Here is a 15,748-nt window from a genome sequence, read left to right as displayed (position 1 = left end):
TGTTCTTATGAGCCTTTCTTCTTTTTGCAATGAAATGGTTTTCCTCACTGCTTATTTATACGTAAAATGTTGGCCTGATGGTATTACGATATGCTGAAAACCATCTTCAGTAAAAAAGCAAAATTCACTCTGACTTAGATTAGGAGCTTTCTGTTAGAAGTTGCAGTGTGATTTTTTTTTTTGATGGATTGCATATTAATAAATCATTTTCATTTCTAGTTGCTGTTTTTACAGAGGCAAACACTTTCAAGCTTATGAGTGTCACATACTCAGTTTCAAACACCCTTTTCTTAGTTTTGCATTCTTTTCAAGAGCAGAAATAAAACCGAAGCCTTCCGTTGAGTTTTTGGCCTGCTGCTCAACTGAGTTCCTAACTGTGCTCAGAAACATACACTGGCACTAGATAGACTTAAGTGAAGCTGTTAGGGAAGAAAGCATAGGGCAGTGAGTACACGATAAAAAGGATAATTTAGTGACTGGAGGGGAAGATCAAGCACGTGTGAAGTTTCTGCAGAGAGGTAAGAAGGACTAGATCACAGACTGAACTAGGCTACAGAGTGAACAGACTGCGGGAGAAGATACTATGGTTCTTTCCTTTGTATTTCATAAAATGTAATTTAGTTGGGCAAATAGTTTCCTAAACCCATGTGTCCTTAAAAGTGGCTGGTCTAGTTAATGCATAGCTGTTGTAGGGTTTTTTTTTGTTGGATTTTGATTGTTGGGAACGATGGGTGTTAGCGTGCTATATTGTGCTGGCCCACGACACCTTTCTAAGGATACTGTGGTTTCTAAAATAACGTGAACTCCTTTGACAAATCTTGTCCTGAGTTACTGCTGCTTTATAAGATGTCAGATTTATGAATGTTGTAAAAACTGAGTTCTTGAAGATTAGTTGCCACTACTAAAATATTTTTTCTTCTCCCCCAGAACCATGTTGACAGTTCTCTTCAGTTTCTTCACTTATGAACATTAATATTATTATGTGATTTGAACACATGACTTGGGTGTAACTTAAAATAGGTCAAGCATTCCAATTTGTATCCTAAGTAAAGATTTTTATTTTAATAATTTTGACAAATTTTTAGTTCCCCCTGTTGTAAAAAGTTCTTACTTTCCTGTGATTTTTTTTATAGGGGTATTCAGACTCTAATGTCCAGAGATTAAGGTTAACATTTATAAAATATCCTGAATAGTCTAAAATATACAGAAGAATCTTGCTTTTTCTTAACTTTGGCAAGTTTAGTAGCATTTCAGAAAGGAAATATATATATATATATATAAAATCTGAATTCTCCTGTTTAATGCTTCTGCTTTTCCAGCTTATGGAATGAAGAGACAGAACAGAGTCTTTCAGAGACTCAGAGAAGCCTTATTAAGAAAAAATATGAAATGCAACTTTCAGAAGAGAAAATTAGACTCTTGGGTGAGAAAATTGGTGAGTGGCAGATAGATATTTTCTAATAAAATTCAGTAGGATAATTGTTATATTGCTACTTTTTCTTTTGTTTCTTATGGGTTGCAAGAAGAGTGTTGAATGCAAATAAATATACTTTTGATAGTTTTAATTTTTGTGCAAAACATCTTCTTTCTTTCATCATTGGAAGGTTTTTGCATTTTAAAATGATACAAATAAAGCTCTTGCAACTAAGTTTGGGCTGCTGCATGTACTGTTTTCTGAACGAGGTATGTTGATGCCAATGTGCAGTGTCTGAGCCTGCCCATTAAATTTGTGAACCACTAAGGTGGTGGTTGCACCTCTCAGCATCAGTGGAAGATGACATAATCAGGAAAACATCCTTTATAGAGTATATCCTATATTCTATGTTGCACCTTTTTCATATTATGGAAGTAAAGAGGTGGACACAGTAATTATTCCTAGTGTGCCAATGAATATGTTATCATTTCCAGAAATACAACTGTATCGTGTTATAAGTCTTTTATTATTTCCTATAGATGCAATTGAAAGGATGTATTGTTAATTGCAGTAGTGAATTTGTGAAGGGAAAATAAAACTAAGCTACAGCTAATGATATCTAATGTTAGCATTGTCTTATACTATTAAAATACTTTTATTTCCATTAAATATTTCTTTATTCCATAAAATATCTAAAAAATAACAAATCAAAAATTTCTTTATTCCATAAAATATCTATATTTCCATTACTTGAAACTTTTAAACTCCAGTTATTTGGATTTAAGCATTTCACTCGAATAAGCAAAGTGAACCTAAATTTTTGAATGCTTTGGCTAAGGTGTTTAAGCCACTCCTGAGAAGGCTAGAAAAGATATTTTGTCCATGTTATAATATACATATTTCGTTCAAAAAGTCCTAGACCCCGGTATAGTGAAGTACGGACTTAATGTTTGATAGCAGTGTCAGTCTGTGTGTCGTTGCATGCTTTAGATCATTCCCAGAAAATGTCTGAATTAAGCATATTTTAAGCCTCAGAAAAAACGGCAGTTTTTGGAAGCTGAATAGAGACTTTTCAGAATCTGGCATCAGCGTGTTGCAGCCTGGATTCAAAGAGATGTTTTCATTACTGTGAGGCAAGTCCAGGCAAAGAAGCCTGAAATTAATGGAGACTGCCTTTCTGCAGTCTCTGATTATCCTCTTGATTATCCTGTCACCACAGGGATAACAGAGGAAGATGCTGACTAGAAGGAAAGAAACTACAGTGTAGGTGTGGAGAGAGAAGGTACTGAGCTGAGAGATTTTTAACTGCAGAATCAATAAGGAATGTATACTGAGACTACAGTTTGGATAAGACAGCATATTCCTTGTGAAACAGGGAAAAGTAAAGGTAATAAAGAGCTGAGAGACAAATTGAAAAGTTGGGATGTTATGCTGGACAATAATTTACAACAAGGAAGATGGGTTGTCAGAGGAGACTTTTAAGTAGGAAACAGACCGGGAGCAAGGGAGTGGAGAACCAGTGTGGATGTGGCACCAGGGAAAGCTGGACCTATGCAAGAAGTCAGACTGAAAAATAATAAAGGGAGTTAATGAAGAAGGATTGGAGACATAAGTGAACAGACCTAGTATCTAAATGGTTAAAGAGACTAGGAAGAACCTTAAAATTGTATGACTGGTTCAGAGATGATAGGTAGGACTTGCAGCTATTGGACTCGCACAGGAAATAGAACCAGTGAGCAGCCATACATAAAGAAGATTTAGGACATACAAATAAATCTGAAAGCAGGAGAAAGATTGGAAGTAAAAGGAGATTGAGTCAGAAAATGTGGATTTAGGAGCTTAGGTTTGGTAAAGGAGGAGTTTAGGATGAAAACCTTAAGACTTAGGGCTGACCAAGTGAAGAGAAAGGAGTAGCAGCTAATAGTATCTTCTTCTTGGAAAGGTAGAATTGGAGAGGATGGAAAGAAAGTATGTGTGCCCACTAGAGAACCTTTTTGCCTTTTGGAGTCTGGAATGGAGCTCAGAATTCGCAAACCTCGTGTTACCTTTGCTGGTCAGCAAAATAATAAACTTGGCAAAGCATCTCTTCCCAGTGCTCTTCCACAGAGAAAATGGCAATATATACCCTGCTGGTTTGTCTTCTATGTCATGTGACACATGATAGGAATCCAAATCCTGCTTTTCACTTTTCACACAAATTTGGTAACTTGGTACAGAGACAGTGACTAAAAGGTTGGGAATGCCGTATGTAACGTTGTCTGTACTGCTTAATCAATAAACCCTGGTCGTTTTTTAAGTTATGGTATTGTCTTTAATTACACTATCATGTGGTGGTTTTCTGTAGGAGCCTTGCTGCAACTTTTGCAGAGTTTTGTAGGGAGTAAGTCAGTGTTGTCTAGTGAAGCAAGCTTGTCTATCAGATCTTCTCCTTAGACAAAAATACAGGGAATAATGCAGGTAATTGCAGAAAGAGAAGCACATGCTGTTAAAACTGTTAGATATTGTTATGCTGTAGTTTGTACTATTGCTGTCTGTACCTTAGAATTCTGGGGTGATGCACAATCAAACTTCTCAGAATTGCTCACTAACTATACATACAGCCTCTTCTCAGAGTACCCAATTTGAGATACCAGGTAACAATTTCCAGAAATTTTCACACTCACAGCCATGGAAGGAATCCAGGGTTGTTTTTATTGAACATGTAGTACTCTATACTGAAAATTCAGGTCATAATTCAGGCATTCAAAATACTCAGGTAGCATTGTGCATTCATCTTTGGGCCTCCATTCATTCTCTGTGAAACGGTGTTAAAAAAAAACTTTGCTTAGAATCTCAGAATGGTTGAGGGTTGGAAGGGTCCTCTGGGGGTCATCCGGTCCAACCCCCTGCTCAAGCAGGGCCTCCTAAAGCACATTGCGCAGGACCATGTCCAGGAAGCTTTCGACAATCTCCAAGGAGAGAAACTCCACCATCTCTCTGGGCAATCTGCCAGTGCTCAGTTACCTGCATAGCACAAAAGTGCTACCTGGTGCTCAAAGGGAGCCTCTTGTGTGCCAGTTTGTGCCCACTGGGTACCACTGAGAAGAGCCTGGTGTCTATACGTTTGAAAATCACCTCCCTCACCCTCCTGGCCATGCTTCTTTTGATGCAGCCCAGGATAGGGTTGGCTTTCTGGGCAGTAAGCGCACATTGCTGGCTCACGTTGAGCTTCTCATCAACCAACACCCCCAGGTTCTTCTCCTCAGAGCTGATCCTAATCCATTCTCTATCCAGCCTGTATGTGTGCTTGGGATTGTCCCAGCCCAGGTGCAGGACCTTGCACTTGGCCATGTTGAGCTCCTCGAGGTTTGCACAGGCCTACTTGGAGCCTCTCCAGGTCCCTCCAGATGGCATCCCTTCCCTCCAGCGAGTCAACCGCACCACACAGCTTGGTGTCATTGGCAAATTTGCTGAGGGTGCACTCGATCCCACTGTTCATGTCGCGGACAAAGATGTTAAACAGTGCTGGTCCTAATAGTGACCCCTGAGGTCCACTCGTTACTGATCTCCACCTGGACATTGAGCCATTGACAGCAACTCTTTGAGTGCCATCATCCAGCCAATTCCTTACCCACTGAGTGGTCCATCCATCAGATCCATGTCTCTCCATTTTAGAGACAAGGATATCATGGGGGACAGTGTCAAATGCTCTGCACAAGCCCAAGTAGATGATGTCAGTTGCTCTTATCTACCAATGCTGTAACCCCTTTGTAGAAGGCCACCAGATTTGTCAGGTACAATCTGCCCATACTGAAGCTATGTTGGCTGTCACCAATCACCTCCTTATTTTCCATGTGCCGTAGAATAGTTTCCAGGAAGGTCTGCTCCATGATTTTTCTTCAGTCTGTTCCATTCCATGACCTTCCTTCATCTTTGTGTCCCTTCATTAGACTTCCCCATAGATCCATGTCTGTCTTGTCTTGGGGAGACAAGAACTGGACACAGTGCTCCATCTGTGTTTCACCTGTGCTGGAAGGATCTCTTCTCTCCACCTGCTGGCAGTGCTCTGCCTAATGCAGCCTGACATACTACTACTCATCTTCTCTGTGGCAAGGGCACGTTGCTGGCTCATGTTCAACTCGGTGTCCATCAGGCTCCCCAGGACCTTTTCTGCAGAGCTGCTTACCAGTTGCGTGGCCACCAGCATGTACTTGTGCCTGTACCCGGGGTTATTCCCCGCCATGTGCAGGACTTTGCAATTGCCCTTGTTGAACTTCGTGAGGTTCCTGTCAGCCCATTTCTCCAACCTGTCCAGCTCCTACTGGATGGCAACATTACCCTCTGGTGTATCCACTAATCCCCCCAGTTTTGTGTTGTCTGCATGCTTGCTGAGGGCATACTCTGCCCCATCACCCAGGTCGTTAACGAAGCTGTTAAACAGGTCTGGACCCAGTATCGACTCCGGGGTACAGTGCTAGTTACCGGCCTCCAGCTAGACTTTGTGCCACTGATCACCACGCTCTGGGCCTGGCCATTCAGCCAGTTTTCAATTCACCTCATGATCTTCCCAACCAGCCGATACATCATCAGTTCGTCCATGAGGATTTTATGGGGGACAGTGTCAATGGCCCTAATGAAGTGCAGGTAGACAATATCCACCTCTCTCCTCACCTACCAGGCCAGTCATTTCATTGTAGAAGCTTTATCAAGTTCATCAAGCATGACTTACTCTCGGTAAATTCATGCTGACTACTCCTGAAGATTTTCTTGTCCTTCATGTGCCTGGAAATGGTTTCCAGAATTAGCTGCTCCATCAGAATTTTCATTAGAGCAAGGTTTGAACACTGTCTTAGTAGTTTTTAGAGCCATACATCCCAAATACATTGTGGAAATTTGAGTGTCTTTCATCTTGTGTATTAAAATAGGGAGAGGATCCGTGGAAAAACTGGAATGTGAATATATGGTATGATGTCCCTGAAAGACTGAGCCACAGATTATTTTAGTTCTGTTGTTTTATCTCCTGGAAGTACTTTAAAAGTTACGCTGATATTTAATGAGTAATTTGCAACCTGCACGCTTTTTATGAGAAGTAAAGTTCAATGTAAGAAGGATCTCGTAGTTCTCCCCTGTGAATGCAGTGTGTATACCTCATAGAAGAACTGATTCTCTGACCTCTTAAAGGTAACGTGTAGCACTTTGTTAGCTGAATGAACATAGATCTCTTCTCAAACCTGATTTTGTAATAAGTATATTAATTGTCTCCCTCATCGTTATCTTTGCATTTTTAAGTGATGTTGATTTTTTTAAGTAGTCATTTTATACACATGTACATAAAGTTCTTTTAAATCAAGGACTGTTTCACAGAGACTGTCTAATATCAGGATATCCATCTCTTTTACTTCATGTCAGTCACTCCAGGCTGCAGCCTACACATGGCTCCTATCTATTGTAATTCTGTTTAAGCCATTTATTGTTATAATACCTAATAAAGCTACTTTGAATAATCCCAACATTTGCTGTTTAAAGATATATGTTTTTTTCTTTTTTTAAGCCACGCAATTTAAGGCCTTGAAAGAAGAATGCAGTTCTACAAGTATCAGTGGGATTATTTGTGTTTCTGAAAATGTGCATGCTTTCATATTTTCTTGAAGGGGAGCTTTTGCTATGTTCTTTCACTTCTGAAGTGTATCAAAAGAATTTTTGTCTTGAATGGGTTGAATTAATAAAAATGAGACCTTTCTGATTGTGTTCAGATAACTTTTCGAAACAAAGTCTTGTACAGCAAGAGAAGATCTGTGCTTTGAAAGAAACAATTGTGCGACTTGGTAAAGAGAAGGAAACTTTGCAAGAGTGTGTGGAAGAAGAAAGAGAGAAGATTGTCGCTTTTGAGGAAAACCTGACAATTAAAGTACGTTCTAACATGTAAATAGTCAGAATGGGTTATGGAATCACAAGAGATGAAATAGAGGAAGGATCTGTTGGGTCATCACACCTATCTTATTTGGTATTTACAAATAAGTACTCAGTACTGATCTAGTTCTGCTTAAGTTTCAAGGCAAAAATAAAACTTGTGTTAATTAACAGCAGTGAGTTTGAGCAGTGTTTGGTGTTTTGCATGATTTATACCTATCAAGACAGGAGACTTTAATTACTTTCCTAAAGTGGAGAAAGGTAAATTAGTCAACCAAATATTTTGTTTATCATAAAATTTAGCCTGAATTCTTTCTTGGGGCTCATTGATGTTAAAGATACAATGCCAATTAATATTGCTTTTCTCATCATTGATGTTGCATCTGAATGATATCCTTTACAACTTAAAGTACTAGTTTACCAAAGTAAATTGCATCAGTTTGTTGCATAGTATGATTTCAATCTGTATAACGAAGCTGTTTAGTTCAGAAACATTATCTCACTTCTGCTTAAGTTATCTGGATAGATAACTGGATAATGGATAGATTTAGGATAAACTAAATAAGGTACTTCATAACTGTTGTGATTGTTAACTCAAGAATTTGCACTGATTTTAACAAAATATCAAAGAAAGGATATTGCAGGGCAGACTATAATTATCTTGCCATAAGCAATGGCTACACATTTTAAAAACTGTAAACTGTAAAATGGTGTCTGTTTTAGAGAAGAGATGTCTGTCTCTCATGTCTCTTGTGTTTCCAGTGGAAAACATTTCCTTAGCCTATTTATACTCCTTTTAATATATGTATCCAAAGATAATGGAGTGAAGTGATATAATTTGTCTTAGTTTTTGTTTGTTTGTTTGTTTAAATGGAAATACAGTGGCAGAGTTCTCATTTTATCAATTAAAACCTACCAGACTCTGGTAGTTTATTAGCTGTAGAAAAACTGTGATGACTTATCTAATAGATAGAAGACATCATTTACGTTTGGGCGTGTGAGCCAAATGCTACCTTTAGAACCACAAAGGATTAAAAATTTTAATTAAAATGGTTATATTCTGCAGAAGATTTTTGTCTAAACAGTACATGATGAATCTTTGTAAACCAGAATCCATTTTATATTAAACAGTTAAATTAATCAGCTCACTGAATAAAAGGAAATTATAGCAGTGAGGCGTTTATATTGATTTTGTATTTCTTTTTAAGGAGAAAACCATTTCAGATTTCAAGACTCTGATTGCTGAGCTGGAGCGTTCCACAAAGTAAGGATAGTATTTCAAGATCATTATTAAATTTTGATTAATGTTTAACATTAACTCAAAAAATGAATCATAGTATGTGCTAATGTATACATCATTTTTTTTTACTCTATTAAATATTAAAATGTTACAGCTTTGTTTCATGACTTGCAAACTTAACCATTGGAAAAGCTATCATTTTTAATAGGCTGGGCAGTATTGTGATACCTGAAATATTTATTATTTGCTGCATAGAAAATCTGCTGAAGCGCTCTGTATCAGTGAGAAAGATATCACCAGTTTGCGTCAACAGCTACAAGACACCAACAAAGAACTTGCACAGACTAACAAGAACAGAGAATCATTAGCTCAGGAGAATGACAGGTTACAAGAGCATCTTTCTAATATTGAGCAAGAAAATCAGGTATATTTGTATAAAGAACTCTTGGCTGAAAAGGAAAATTGGGTGTTTTTCTTGTGGTGCTTGGAATTAGTGGGCCCTTATGAAAGATAAAGCTGCAAATGAATTTTTAAGCTTGTTTTTCAGACTGAGTTTTTTCACTTATTGCTTAGGTCACTTGTATAAAGAAGACCAGTTATTCTCGTGTAATGGTTTTGCTGTTTATCTCCAGAAACAACTAATTAATGCTTTTCTTTCTGGTCTTCATGTAAAACATTGTGGCAGTTATAACCACTCCTCCCGTGGAAAAGTACTGTAAAGGACACAGTGGATATTTGTTATACTGTGCTGCGGCTGTCCCAGAGCACTTACAAGCTTACGTAAAAGCTTGTATCAAAACCTTTGATTTACTAATAATTTTAACACATTACAGTTATTAAATTTCACAACTTTATTAATAGGATTGTACTTAACGGTTCTTTAAATGGGCTTTTAGAAATACTTGATTATAACACATTATATTACCTAATGTGTTACATATTTGTATACAGTTAATAATGAAATTAGTTAACATACCTAGACTAAAGTGTAATCTCATGCACACATAATGTTCATGCATCAATGTGTTTTCCAAGAAGCCAGAAATTAACCTCGGTATCTGTAGTGGGTCATCACTGTGTAATGCTCTGCTTTTTCTTCTTTTTGCTAAAGCTTCTGCCTTCATTTAAGTTTTCTGATGTTTGCTTTTTCTCCTCCCTCGTTCAATTGCTTAGAATATCTTAATCTTTGAACATACTTTCCTACCTCCTGACTTTCTCCTCTTCTAGAAATGCTTTAATCACCAAAGGTAGGTAGTGAGTGTCAACAGAAACACGGGTTGCTGAAAGTGATCACTCCAATGAATCACTATTCTGAACCTTCTCTCAGAATCCCTTTTGTTACTGATACGGTCAGCTGGCACAAAATAAAGCCACCTGTTCCTTCTAGCTACTGTTAAAAGCTTCATGGTTTTCTTTGCAATGTGCCTGGATGCTTGTAGAACTTACAAACAAACAAAAATCTTAGCATCACATGATTAACTCATTTTTAATGGTATTGCCTCTATAATGTGCATTAGTTCCTCAAGGTTTTTCTGTTAATATAGGTGAAATTCAATGTGTTTTAATTAGCTTTCTCCTATCTTCACTTGGGCTTACTGGAAAAGTTCACAGAATTCCAGAGCACCTTTCTCAGCAACTCACAGCCCTTTCACAACAGGAACATGGGTTTCTCTATAGCCTAGTGGTTTTTTGTTTGTTCATTTTGTTTGTTTGTTTTTGTTGTTTTTGTTTTGTTTTGTTTTTTTCACACATACTGCTTCTTGCAGCTGAGTGTTCTCATAGTAACTTTGTAAGGAAGGGAGAGCTTCTAGAACTGCCTTGTTCAGAAACCTTTCTGCAATTTTTTTCATTCTTTTCTGTTTCACAAGCAATAGTTGCCAGAACTTCTGTATGCATTCTCCTAATACTTGTGGCTTTATTTTTCCTGATTAGAACATAAACACTTAGGTTTTTTGTTTGTTTTAGTTTTTTCAGTCTTCTGCATTTTCAGAAGTGGAATTTTAAGGGGTTATGGCATGTAAAAAAGGGGGAGCCCCTTAAATGGGGTAGGCTATTTTACTGACCACCTAGCTGCTGAATAAAACATCTGTCCTTTTCTAGCTAGTCACAATATTTCCTGATTTACTTTTTTCTTCATATTAAGATTTAGTATTATTTTTAAGTCAAAGAAGGTGAATATTTTTGATACATGCAACATTTTGTTTGTAGAAATCCACATGGTTTAGATTTTGTATATCCTTTAAAAAGTTACTTAATAAAGCCATAGGCTCTAGATACACATTGATTTTTTGTCAAGGTACAAATAGTATACTTTAACTTCATAAAAGAAAATAATCTTTCTTTACAGGCACTGTATAAAAAAATAGAAAACTACCAGAATGAGCTTGATGACATGAAGCTGAAAGCCCAGGACTCAAACACACACATAGTCAGGCTGAGGGGAGAACTGAAGTCTAAAGTGAGTATGTGGATTAAACCTGTTAGTAAAAGTTGTTCCTTTAACTAAAATTGAAATCATAACCGTGTTTCCATGGAAGAATTTTCTTCCTAGCCAGAACCTACTTGGATTTTGTTAATATGTTTTTAATAGTTTGAACACATTTTCTTAGCTGATTTTCCAGTATACAAGTAATGAAGTATATTGCACTGTTTTATATGTGTGTCTCTGTGTTTATTAAATTTAAAAGTTCAGTGAATTATACAGGAACTCGTGACTCTTTTGTCTTTTACCGTATGGCATTAACAGTAATAAATAATAAATAAAATCTACAATATATTGCTATACCTCATATTTTTAATATTAATTTAGCCATTTTTAACAGATGTCTCTTGAGCATCAAAATACGATCATCTGAAACAAAACACTGTTTCCTAAGAAGGTGTCCCAATGTTTTTTGGTAAATGGCAAAATTCTCTATAGAAAGAGAATTTTCTGTAATATCTGTAGACCATCAAATATCTCAGTTTGTGAAACTTGCTGGAAGTTATAAAGCGAGCTTTATGTGTTAGGAGAGAGAGAACTGCAAGCTTTTGGAGAATTACCACCAAGCACGTGAACAAGGAGAAAGCTGGGAAGCAAAGTGCTGTCAAGCAGAAACAGATTGTAGCTCTGTTCGACTGGCACTAATCAGTGCAGAATCTGAGAACCGCAGGCTGAAAGAGAAAATGAAGTCCCTTGAAACAGAGATAGAGCAAGTAAGTTGAAACCATTATTTCTGTAGTTCACTCTTGATATGATCTGGCAATATTTTTAAGCTTGCAGCTGTTTAAAATTATGCGTAATAACACATTTAACTCATATTTTAGAGATAATTGCTACAATGAATTGTATGGAGTTTGAATTTACTTAATAACATAATTAGACTTCCATTAGTCACACTTGGGAAAACATCTTTAAAAATAAAAAAAGCATATTTCAAGGAAAAAGGTTATAAAACAGCTCTCACATTTGGAATCAGCTGAAGATATAAACTCCCACAGAATTCCACAGCATACCTGAAACATGTCTAGTGCTGTGTCACCTGTTACGTTCCTGTCCCTGCTTTTCTTGCTTCCAGCTTTTCAACCCTCTTTCCAGTGCTTTAGGTGTCCCAAAGATCCTTTTCCTACTTGAAATTGTGAAGAACATAAAGGGAAGTGCACAGCATGGCTTTGAAAATACATTATGAACATATAAATTATTGAACATATAAACTATTTTCTGGTTTGGGGTTGCTGCAGTTTTTGCTGCAGATGATCTCTGCTTCCTAAATATCACATAGGCTACTGAGGACTGTCCGTGCACATTACATATTCAAGAGGAACTGATCTGCAACTGTTCATGAAGATGAGACAGATGAGAGATGACAGCATTAGCAAACGATCACAGGACATCTGTGTGTCAGATTTTGATATTTTTTTAATATAACAAAACTGGTTGGTGGTCCTAGTTTGTGCACTCAAACAGGTAGAGATTTCATCCTTCTTCCTCCTTCCCACATGCCTTATATTAATTATAGGAATAAACAGACCTCTTCATGAAAACTGTGTCAACAAATGGAGTCAGAATTCCAGATGGATATCATGTTCAGGTTTGTAAGGCATGTATCTTAAATAACTAATTTTTATTAAGAAATCTTAATGTGCTTAGTAGTGCCCTTGTGCTTTTTTTTAGGCAAGACAGAGCTAGAATTAATGTGATGTACTCCCCCTACAATCATCTCTTTTCATTTCAGTCATAAGAAATCTTTCCAGGAAGTCAGTGCTTTACATCTCCCCTTACTTTTGTCAACCTTCCACACTCTTTCTGCCACCCACTGAATATTAAATGGTTAAAAGTGACTGGAAATACGAGTCAGGTATGACTGGGCAAAGTACAGGCATTTTTCAAACAGGACAAAACTGGTTATGTTAATTTAAAATACATAAAATTCTAGAAGTCTCTAGTCAGAACTGCTGCTGTTGGTTTGTGGACTACTTTTTAGTGTGGCTTCTGTCATCTCTTCATTATGCCTGAGTTTATGCGTGACAGCAGTATAAATATGACTGACAGTATTTCAGCATTCGCTGATTTTCTGCATGCGAGAATACATTTTATTGTAAAAATAAGAAGGTCTAATCTGAAATGAAATGGAGCCCGTGACAGAATTTTGAACCTTATTAGCTCTGTAGAAAGAGTAGAATCCTAGGAAGAGAATTCAAAATGTCGGTAGCTGGTTTTGCTAACAGAAGCAAGAATATTTTTTTCTATTTATTTTATATACAGGAGTTATTTAAATAAATAACTTTAAAGTTTATTCCAGAATAAACTACTGCTGCCTCTTAAAATTCACCACAGCTTTGTAGAAATGTTTTTGTAGGATTTTGAAAGCGGTTTTATAATTTCTTTGCAGTACAGTTTTGATTATCTGATATTGCTTTATTGTAGCATTTAGCAACAGAAGAAGCATACCAGTCTCAGATTTCTACTTTATGCAAGTCTCTTGTGAAAATGGAAGGAGAGCTTCAAAACATACATCAGGAGAGAGTCTCTATACTTGCAAACCTCACATCTACACAAGAACTTTGCATTAAATTAGATGCAGGCAAAGAACTATTAAATCAGCAGTTAACTTCCACAGCAGAGAAGGCAGAAAGGGTATGTGAAATATATTAGAAAAATAATTTGATATTGTTGTTATACTTAAGGAATGTCAAACTACTTAGAGATCTAGAATGATCAAAGAAATCCCTATTCATCATTATTGTCTCATTTTTTATTTTTATTTTTTTAATGTTTAATTTGGCATACCTCCAGAACTTACTCCTCAGAGGGTAGATGCTGTATTCTATCTGAAAAGCTCACTCTTTTGCAAGATTTTACTTTGAATACTGAAAAGTAAGGACTTAAAATTACGGATTGTTTTCTCAACAGATGTCTTGGATTTTACATCCAATCACTTAGTAAGCAGAATAGCTGGAGTAGTTTCTTAGCAAAGAAACTTGACACGGACATTAAAGTGGTTGGCTGTTTTAGGAATTTACAATCTCTCTTTAATAATTTCTCCTTATTTTTCCTTGAAAAACAGTTTCTGTTGGCCTTGATTTTTACAAAAAAAATACAAAATTAATATTTGATACACAAAATTAAAAAAAATCAGCTTGGATAAACTCGGAAAAATTGTTCATACATACTCAGAATATTCAGATATTTTCTGCATAATTCTATTGCTGTTCGGTCTGTTCCCTGCTCCAGCTGAGATAATTTCATGTTCCTTGGGCTTCCAGCATTCTCTTTTAACCTTTACGCCATTTCTGTATGCAATGAGTAAAGTTGCTGTTTGACAGTTGGTTATTTGTTCCAGCCAAATGTGTTGTAAGATGTCTTTTGTATAATTCTGGAATACTCTATGATGCATTTGATAGGGAAGATTTCCAGCGTATGACACTTGTCTGAAACTTTTGTGAGATTTAATAAGACTTCCAGTATCCTTCTGGGAAATTGTCAGAGAAGGGGCTTGCTGGGGTTTTGTGGAAAGAAGCAAAAGTTTCAGGAGAGAAAAATGCAGAAATGCAACTGGAGAGTTTTGTGAAAATTCTGAACCTGGGAAATTTTCGCTATTTTTTTCATACCTTTCAAACAGTACTCTCTCATCAGCTGCGTATAACCCTCAGATAGGGCTCTTATTTTACGTGGTAATCCACTGGAGAAAGCTACATTACTAGATTGCAGCACATGTATATTCAGAAGTCAAAACTAAACATGATGCTGAATAATGTTTTTTCAGTGGTTTTAATACAATTTATTTTCTTATATCTTACGCTGTCTACAGTTTTTAGTATTCTTTTGTTCTGAAATGCAAAAGTAAAATTGAAATAGTTTATAGGCAAGGGAACTAGATTTTGATTGACAGCTAGTGGAAATTTGGATCTTCAGAAAAAGGAAAACTTTCATTTTAATTTGTTAAAACCATATAATTTGGATTTTGCTTAGTGAAATGAAAAATGCTTTTTCTTCTGTTGGCCTATTACTCGAGTTTTCTCAGTATTGTCCTGGTTTGAACACAAAAAGGGTTATCCTCTGAAAATTGTGAGGAATGTGTTGGAGATTTGGGGTGTTTGTTGAGGAGTCTCAGCTCATAGATATTCCACAACCATTGGGTGAGCATTATTGAGCATAATGTAAAATAGGGTTGAAGAAAATAGACAAAAGTGTTTACAATATCCAAAGTGGACTCGGTTAGATATATTAAAATGAAAAGATAAAGGAAAAATAGCATCTAGTTTACTTACTAGCATTAAACCAGGCAATTTTTTGCATCTTTCATTAGCTAACTCGATACAGATTTTCCTGATACACCTTCTCTGGGATTTATTTATTTTTTGTGTGTGTGTGTATGTTGCCTTTTCAGTGAAACATACAAGGTTTTATGGGTATTCTTCTTTTGTAGGTTCCCCTGGGGATATCTAGATGTTTAATCTCTTGTTTTGGATTTTGTTCATTTTCCCTTCCTCCCTCCTAAATTTATTCTTGATGCTCTGTTAAGTAAAATAAGTGTCATCTCACTCTGCTGGAGATGCAGATATTGTTTGGTTAAATGACATCTGGATGTCATCTCCTGCATGAAAATAGTTAATCAGAATTCCTTCCCTCAACAAAATGTAAAACTTCCCTCCTTCTCTTTGATAATTGTGTTTTTCACATGAAGAGTGTGTCCATTGATCCATATATTTCATAGCAGTTTGTC

General features: G+C 36.6%; 1 protein-coding gene across 7 annotated transcripts in view; it reads left to right on the top strand.

Annotated features, from left to right (window-relative positions):
* Positions 1 to 15,748, top strand: part of TSGA10 (testis specific 10) — a 38,909-nt gene that overhangs the window by 14,341 nt on the left and 8,820 nt on the right. For 6 of the 7 annotated variants that reach the window (XM_040545643.1, XM_040545551.1, XM_040545317.1 and 3 more), the window contains 7 exons: positions 1,320 to 1,435; positions 7,147 to 7,301; positions 8,512 to 8,567; positions 8,799 to 8,967; positions 10,891 to 11,001; positions 11,553 to 11,738; positions 13,450 to 13,659. In XM_040545643.1, coding sequence (XP_040401577.1) covers positions 1,320 to 1,435; positions 7,147 to 7,301; positions 8,512 to 8,567; positions 8,799 to 8,967; positions 10,891 to 11,001; positions 11,553 to 11,738; positions 13,450 to 13,659 — 1,003 coding nt within the window. The remainder of the gene's footprint in view (positions 1 to 1,319; positions 1,436 to 7,146; positions 7,302 to 8,511; positions 8,568 to 8,798; positions 8,968 to 10,890; positions 11,002 to 11,552; positions 11,739 to 13,449; positions 13,660 to 15,748) is intronic. The other variant, XM_040545730.1, reaches the window with a different exon arrangement.

The sequence above is a fragment of the Cygnus olor genome, chromosome 1 (assembly GCF_009769625.2).
Source record: "Cygnus olor isolate bCygOlo1 chromosome 1, bCygOlo1.pri.v2, whole genome shotgun sequence".
NCBI lineage: Eukaryota > Metazoa > Chordata > Aves > Anseriformes > Anatidae > Cygnus > Cygnus olor.
The sequence above is the reverse complement of the archived record's forward strand: the minus strand, read 5'-3'. Positions and strand labels throughout refer to the sequence as shown.